The 8908-nt window shown below is 37.1% G+C and overlaps 1 protein-coding gene across 1 annotated transcript; it reads right to left on the bottom strand.

Annotated features, from left to right (window-relative positions):
- Positions 1-311: 311 nt before the first annotated feature.
- On the bottom strand, positions 312-8122 carry LOC121379866 (U4/U6 small nuclear ribonucleoprotein Prp31-like). The gene is made up of 6 exons (XM_041508523.1): positions 7862-8122; positions 6498-6655; positions 5154-5371; positions 4475-4547; positions 1703-1831; positions 312-827 (listed from the first exon to the last, which is right to left on the bottom strand). The coding sequence occupies exons 1-6, from the start codon at positions 7923-7925 to the stop codon at positions 654-656; spliced, it is 816 nt and encodes a 271-aa protein (XP_041364457.1). The 5' UTR covers positions 7926-8122; the 3' UTR covers positions 312-653.
- Positions 8123-8908: the final 786 nt, after the last annotated feature.

Below are 8908 nucleotides of genomic sequence, written 5' to 3'. Positions count from 1 at the left end.
CCATAACTGATCTAATATAATGAGCCATTCGCAGTCTCACTATGTGAAAGTTGACACCTCCAAAAAGATCTAATGAACCACAACTGATCTAATATAATGAGCCATTCGCAGTCTCACTATGTGAAAGTTAACACCTCCAAAAAGATTTAATGAACCACAACTGATCTAATATAATGAGCCATTCGCAGTCTCACTATGTGAAAGTTGACACCTCCAAAAAGATCTAAGACCACAACTGATCTAATATAATGAGCTATTCGCAGTCTCACTATGTGAAAGTAACACCTCCAAAAAGATAGCGATGAACCACAACTGATCTAATATAATGAGCCATTCGCAGTCTCACTATGTGAAAGTTAACACCTCCAAAAAGATTTAATGAACCACAACTGATCTAATATAATGAGCCATTCGCAGTCTCACTATGTGAAAGTTAACACCTCCAAAAAGATCTAATGAACCACAACTGATCTAATATAATGAGCCATTCGCAGTCTCACTATGTGAAAGTTAACACCTCCAAAAAGATTTAATGAACCACAACTGATCTAATATAATGAGCCATTCGCAGTCTCACTATATGAAAGTTAACACCTCCAAAAAGATCTAATGAACCACAACTGATCTAATATAATGAGCCATTCGCAGTTTCACTATGTGAAAGTTAACACCTCCAAAAAGATTCCTTGATCTGACTTGAAACAAAAACTCAAACATGTAATAAGGTTCTTCATTTCTTTTCTACTTTTCTGAAAAGTCGAGAAATATTTCTGATTTGCTTCTTGCACTTTCTTTTCAGCTGCATGAGGATTGACGATTTCCAAACCCTGGAGAGATACAGAGATATATTTGTTATGTTACTTGACTGCAATTTATTTTATTTCACGTATTGTAGCTGAAAAATGTAGAATAATATTTCCGTAAATATCGTATTCGTGTTTTTGTCGTTAGGTGAATGCAGTTTGGGACGTCGATGGTACTAGCTGTGGAGCATTGGCTGGAATGGGAAATGACCCAGCTAGGGAACATTTTGTTTTCAAAATCTTCATTGGCGATATTTCTAGTCAACTGAAAATTGATTAACAACTACATGTAGTGTTTAATGTTTTAGAATTGTGTAGTGATGTCTGAAACTTGTGGAGTAAATCGCAATGTGATACATAGAGATTATTTATGAGCTTGTGTGTCATACTGATTTTACGAAACAAGTGTCAAGATTATTGTATTACCCGGGCGAGAGCGAGTGTAATACATGAATCCTGACATAAATTCCGAAAAATCAGTACGATACATGCGAGTGTAATAATTTCTTTGTTATGCACATTATCCAAAATATCATTTTCACTAATAACAAGCTAGGATCATGTCAAAACGTTTCAAACGTTGCTAAAAGGAGACGACGAAACGACATCATTTTCAGAAATTTTGATAAGCGTCTACACTGAGGAAGCCGCATTAAGTTAGGACGTCGCTTCAGAAAATGTTCGTGAAATTATTATGACACACTTGGGTCATACTGGTTATATTTCCCTGAATATCTTGAACCAAGTGGATAATAATGAACAAAATGTTCCAGCTGTTGATTACAACAAAGGATCCTATAACCAAACGCATCACATGTAGTTGTTCTACACTAGGTTATGTTGTGATCCATGTAGAAATAAAAACAGGCGATAACAATACATAATATCAGTGAACAAACCTGTAACGTCTTTGATATTCTGGCTTTTGTCTTGGCATCGACCACTGGTCCGCGGATCTTCCCTGACAAAGACTTTTCCAAGGTGCCCAAAGAAAAGCCAAGATCCTCCTGGTAGGCATCTTGCTCTATCTACAAGAAACAATGAAAACATACGGCTCTACATTAACTCTTAGAGAAAAGCCAAGATCCTCCTGGTAGGCATCTTGCTCTATCTACAGGAAGCAATGAAAACACACGGCTCTACACTAACTCCCAGAGAAAAGCCAAGATCCGCCTGGTAGGCATCTTGCTCTATCGACAGGAAACAAGCATTGTGACAGTACTGCTGAAACAATACATGTCCTTTACCAGGCCCAACATATTTTCATATCCCTCAGGGCTAGCTCTGGCTCTCGCCAAATTTGCCAATTGCGAATTTTGAAAGCAGTTGGCGAATTTTATTTTAATTTGGCGAAATAATTTCAGGTAATAATTGACATTTTAAAGAAAATATCCCAGAGGGACCCTTCAGTTCAAGAGCCACAATTCAGCCAAAAATGAGGATATCGCCATAAAATGTAAACTTGATCTGCAACAGTACGTGATAAAGCTATACACAAATTTCGCATTGACAGTGGAGCTTGATCTATACACATATTTTCAGGTCAATATCTAGAGGCATTGTGGAAAAATGACCCAGAAAAACTATATGTGGGACAGACGGACAGACAGGCAGACAGAAGCATGGAGATGAAACCTATAGTATCCTGCAGTTGGACTGGTGTGGACTAATAAAAATCTAGGTCTCTACATTAACTCCCAACATGTCCTATAGTACAAGTACGGTATCCTTTTTCACCATCTGATTTAATGTGCTTGTCCCACCAAAATATTTCTTTAAAAATAGCCAATCAATATTGAAATTGTCTTTATTATGCAGCAAAAGAATCTGCTCCATTCAAAGAAAAAGTTTATTAAACACTTCACGGTGTTAAATTCAGGAATAAATGATAATTTTGTCAATATATTATGATTTCAGTTGCCAGAACATTTCACTTGTCCTACACACCAGGGGTGGGGAAAAATTAAATTGTCAATCGGTCCCACTTGATGTCACTACCGGAGGGAAAAAAAGAAAGGAATAAAAAGAACAACATTTAAAAGACGATATTTGCCAAATAGTTTTTTTTTTAAAATCATAGTGACATTTGTATAGTTTTATCTTGAATCATGAATGCGAAACGATAAACATGAAAACATTAAACTTTTTTTTTTATCACATCAGTGAAAACCCCCCACAAATTGTATATATTTTACATAATGGAATAAATAATATAAAAAATGAATAACAGTTATGAATTTTAATTCCCATATACCCGGTATGTATAAAAAGTACGAGTATTCAGTACTGTGTCCTGAAAATTAATAGAAGATGGTACCGTTGAAGTGTCTGACAGCCTGAGCTAGCACGTTTAGACAGAGAGAGTAATAACGTCATCACTGATTGGATGAAATTGACCTCTGCTGGCTCTAGAGATAATAGTACATGTAGCTGTTCTGTTTACTCCCACTTGTTAACAAAAAAGGTGGAAACCTTTTGTTAATTTTAAAATCCTTTATAATTATTGGATACACTACATTGAACAGTCAACAATAAATACATTTTTTGATTATTTCACTACATTTTATGCTATTTCAAGCAGTTTGTATTGCACAAAAGCCTCTTGCTTCAGACTAGGACACTCAACCCGACAGAGCTCCGTACATATGCAGGTGTTGACAGGTGTCGATTGTAACCAATTGCAAATTCTGGGTCCTTTATTTTAATTGGAGTGTAATACCCTGATGGCTCTCTAAACTAAGAATGGTGCTATTGTTAATGTCTGTTTAATCTCTTGACCGGCTCAGCGACTTTGACAAATGTCTAGCCTTGTAGGTCCAACTTCAGTGACTGGCGATATACTTAGGCAGACTTTAAAATCACAAACGTCTGAAACACCAGCCATATTCACCACTATTTATTTATTATTTTAAATCTTGCACGAGATACTGATGTCTGGGCAGGCCGGTCCACTTGACGGATAGGAATTTGTTCCAATAATAGAAATGGACAGGTGCTTCGGACCGACAAGAATGACAAAAGTGGGACCGGCAAACGCACGTTTTTAAAAAATAATTTTGGTCTCAGATATTGAGAATCGGTCCCACACCGGAAAAAAAGGGCTTTTCCCCACCTCTGCTACCTGTCTTGGTCATTTTAGCTCTGAAACATCTTAACTTGGAATATGTGCAACATTTTTAATTCTGTAACAATAAAGTATTAAAAAAAAAAATAATAATAATAAAAAACATTCATGGAGATGAACAATATATTTGCAACTATAAACTAAGTTTTATTATAGTTATATAGTTCGTGAGAAATGGACCAAAACATTAACACTGAGCTAAACAACAAAATTAACATGCATTGAGATGAATACACGTGCAACTATAAACAAGTTTCATTGATCATTTTGTGAGAAATGGATTCATATGCGAAAACCTATAGTCTGTCCCCTCATTAAATTTTTTTTTTTTTTGTAAATAATTTCAGTTTGGCTTGACGTAAGAAGTGTTGTTGAAAAAAAAAAAAACCCCAACTATTTCTGTGTGCAAATTACAAATAAATAAGTTTTAGTAAATTCCATACCATGAAAAAACGCGTTTTCTGTGTGATGGACTATAAACTATCATGTATTTCCTATCGATAAGGACTAAAACATTTGAATATAAAAAATAGTGTGAAATTTCTACCTCTGCAAAGTTCATTCTGTTAGCTTGTTTTCTCAATTCAGATAAACCAAGTCGCTCTTTAACTTTTCTTGCTCTGAAAAAAAAAAATGTCATAAGCTCTATATTAAAGTTTGCAGTACTGAAAGATGCACTCAATTTCGAAGAGATCCATCTTGTTTCACTGATCCCAAAAGTCCTTAGTGCATTCGGAATCACACTCTTACCTTATCATTTCCACCAAGTTTTGATTTGATTGACTATCCATTTTTCAAATATGCTTGTTTAGGTGAAATCCAATATGACCGTCATTAAATACATTGAATATTGAAAAGCACCATAATTAATTTTGGAGTATGTGTGATCCCAAATAGTTACTGATATTCTCAAGCAATTTTGTTAAACAATATCTCAATACATAGTTTAATCAACTGCTGTTATGTGTAAAATGTAGATTAATTAAGGTTGTACTCTACCAAATAGAATCCCACAGGCGACAATGTTAACATATGTGAAAAAAAAAATACTACTGTAAGTTTTTCATTAAAGAACAGTGTTTGGGTAGCCCTAATGTATTGGAAACATGAGGATACTGGAAGTTTTGCATTAAAGCTAATAACAGTTTGTAGATTGTTCTAAAATGTGGATTTTCTGGAAAACCCCAGAGGATTTTCATCTTTAATTTTAACTTTCTATTCCATACCTTCTCCCTCCTCTCTTCTTCCGAGACGTTTCTATTGGGGTGGGGAGTGGTTTCACGGTCTTCACTGGTGGGGGTTCAGTCATTTTGTCCATTTTCAGTTCAATCTCCGCTCGCAGACTGTCACCGACGGTGCCATCAAGACTTTCGTGGAAGCTGTCTACGCGCGCAGCTAGAGTACACTTAGCCGCTACCAATCTGGCTGCCTTTCGCCGAAGATCCTATAACAAGAAACTGAAACATTTAGTGACATCATAATGCTACAAACTGATGTACACCTGACTACTGTAAACTAAAACTAACTGTGAGGTTGTTTGGATCAAATCGACCACAAACAGACATTGCAGGGCTCGCACTTAACGATGGCACCGACAGCAATTGTCGTCATTGAGATATAAATTGCCATAGGTCAGGAGCATCAATGATGGCAAAATGTTGTACATTATTAGCCAATATAATAACATTTGTACATTTAAAATATGTCGGTGGCGTTGTGGTTAGGCCATCAGTCTACAGGCTGGTAGGTACTGGGTTCGGATCCCAGTCGAGGCATGTGATTTTTAATCCAGATACCGACTCCAAAACCCCGAGTGAGTGCTCCGCAAGGCTCAATGGGTAGGTGTAAACCACTTGCAACGACCAGTGATCCATAACTGGTTCAACAAAGGCCATGGTTTGTGCTATCCCGCCTGTGGGAAACACAAATAAAAGATCCCTTGCTGCCTGTCGTAAAAGAGTAGCAATGTGCTCTAGTGGCGTCGTTAAATAAAACAAACTTTGATTTATTTGAAATATGTCTACATACAGCAAAATAACCTTTCAGTGATGTTTATGTGCTTCAAAAGTCACTTTATAAAAAGATGTCACAGGTGGGGTAAAAATTGCCGTCGGTGGACTGTTTCAACCATGGCAATTTATTTTTAAATTGCTGTGGGAGACAAATTCTTATGTTTGAGCCCTGTATTGAGAACAGAAAAATTATACTTACCTTTAATGTTGTTTTTTCTTTGTATTATTACGTGAAAAAGAATATATACCCGGTATAGAAGAATTCAAAATTGACTGAGTTTTGTTATTTGCACAAATCATTGTGTCAGATACATACTGAGTTTGTACTTGGGCTACTGGAGAAAGGTGACTTTTGAACAACATCACTATAATAGTCACCAAATCAGGACAAAATGTGTTTGTACTTACTGGAGTTTTTAATAACATTTATTTGTACTTTAAAAAAACACACATTTCTTTGAATAAAAATATGCTTGGGTACTAACTAGAACTAGAAGTAGTTTTATTCTCCTTAAAATACATGAAATATTGTCAGTATAAAACTGCAGTTCCACTTACTGGAGGTGCCTTCTGGACAATAGCACTGTAGTAAATAAAGCCTGTATGAGGTAAAATGGCCGTCGTCGAAAAGCCTGAGAGTGTTCTCTTCTGAGCACCAAGAACCAAAATGTTACAGGCTAGCATCTTTGACAGGTTTGTTAGGCCTCCAGCAATACCTACAACAACAAAAATCAACCAATGTGTACACAGTTAAACGTTTGTTTTGTTTAGGGACAACACTAAAAAACCATTGATTAACTAATCATCGGCTACTGGATGTCAAACATTTGGTAATTCTGACTCGTAGTCTTCAGAGGAAATTGACTACATTTACCCAGCAAAGGATTTTTTATATGCATCTTACCACAGACAGGATAACACATACAGGTAGCATGTCCTTACATACATGTTGGAAACTAGTTGGGACAGAAAAATCAACAAAGAATGGGTCTACAGCGATAGAAATAAGCCAAAGTTTTCACTAGTCCATTGAGTATGAAGAAATCCTAGCAATAAATCCCCGAAGAATTAAAATGTATGGTACATTTGTTTAAAGATATGCCACATTTTAAACTATAGCTATTTGGTGTCTCACATATATTTATTCTGACACATGGTCTACAAAATAAGAGAGAGAGAGGAAGAAGGAACGAAGGAAATGTTTTATTTAATGACACACTCAACACATTTTATTTACGGTTATATGGCATCAGGCATATGGTTAAGGACCACACAGATATTGAGGGAGGAAACCCGCTGTCGCCAGTTCATGGGCTACTCTTTTCGATTAGCAGCAAGGGATCTTTTATATGCACCATCCTATAGACAGGATAGCACATAACATGGCCTTTGATGTACCAGTCGTGGTGCACTGGCTAGAGCGAGAAATAGCCCAATTGGCCCACTGACAGGGATCGATCCTAAAACGATCGTGCATCAAGCGAGCGCTTTACCACTGGGCTACGTCACGCCCCCCCCCCCCCCCCCCGAGAGAGAGAGAGAGAGAGAGAAACCCCATGACACCATATAAGCTGCTCTACTAAATACTAGCAATGGATCTTTACCACTGGGCTACGTCACGCCCCCAGAGAGAGAGAGAGAGAGAAACCCCATGACACCATATAAGCTGCTCTACTAAATACTAACAATGGATCTTTACCACTGGGCTACGTCACGCCCCCAGAGAGAGAGAGAGAGAAACCCCATGACACCATATAAGCTGCTCTACTAAATACTAGCAATGGATCTTTCATATGCATTTTCCCACAGACAAGACAGTACATACGACAGCCATTAATGTATCTGTTGTGGGGTAAAGGTCTGGACAAAAAAGTTTTTTTTTTAATTAATATTTAACATACAATATGAATAAGATATCTTACCCATGAGTTTGGCAGCAACTGAAGCTCCCACAATGATTGACAGGTTAGGTGAAATGAAGGTCATCCGAGACTCGACATATTTCAAGATCTCGGCTTTACATTTGTTGATGTCGATCACATTCAGTGACACACAGACAAGGAGAGAAATGTATGCTAAATGAAACGTGAGCAATCAGTGGCAGTTCAATGTTTAACATATTAAAAGAATGAATGAATGAATGAATGTTTAACGACACCCCAGCACGAAAAATACATCGGCTATTGGGTGTCAGACATGGTTATGGACCACACAGATTTTGAGAGGAAACCCACTATCACCACTACATTGGCTACTCTTTCTGATTAGCAGCAAGGGATCTTTTATTTGCACTTCCCACAGGCAGGATAGCACAAACCATGGCCTTTGTTGAACCAGTTATGGATCACTGGTCGGTGCAAGTGGTTTACACCTACCCATTGAGCCTTGCGGAGCACTCACTCAGAGTTTGGAGTTGGTATCTGGATTAAAAATCCCATGCCTCGACTGGGATCCGAACCTAGTACCTACCAGCCTGTAGACCGATGGCCTGCCACGACGCCACTGAGGCCGGTAAAAAAGGAAGGAAGGAACTGTTTTATTTACAGATGCACTCAACACATTTTATTTACGGTTATATGGCATCAGATAAATGTAAAGAAGACCACTTTAGATAAATAATTTGAGAATCTTCTATTTAGTGTATTATTTAATGTTGTTTTATCATGTTGTTTATAAAGTGTGCACAGGGGTTACATGTATCATTTGTTCCCTAATCTAACCGAAATAGTTTTTAAGCCCAGCACAATGTACATATCGCTAATTTACTACTAATTAATGTAATGCTGTTTGAAAACATATTTTTTTATGGAATACCTTCACTGTGTATATGTATTCCATGGGCGTCTGTACCAATGATTCTAATTCTGGAAACCGTTTGGAATACAGATCTCGAGCAAACTTGTGGATTACATCTGAAAATATATTTGTGTAAATATGAAAGGAACAGAAAAACAACAACTCACAAGTAG

Source organism: Gigantopelta aegis, chromosome 8 (assembly GCF_016097555.1).
Source record: "Gigantopelta aegis isolate Gae_Host chromosome 8, Gae_host_genome, whole genome shotgun sequence".
Taxonomy (NCBI): Eukaryota; Metazoa; Mollusca; class Gastropoda; order Neomphalida; family Peltospiridae; genus Gigantopelta; species Gigantopelta aegis.
This window is presented reverse-complemented; position numbering and strand designations above follow the sequence as displayed.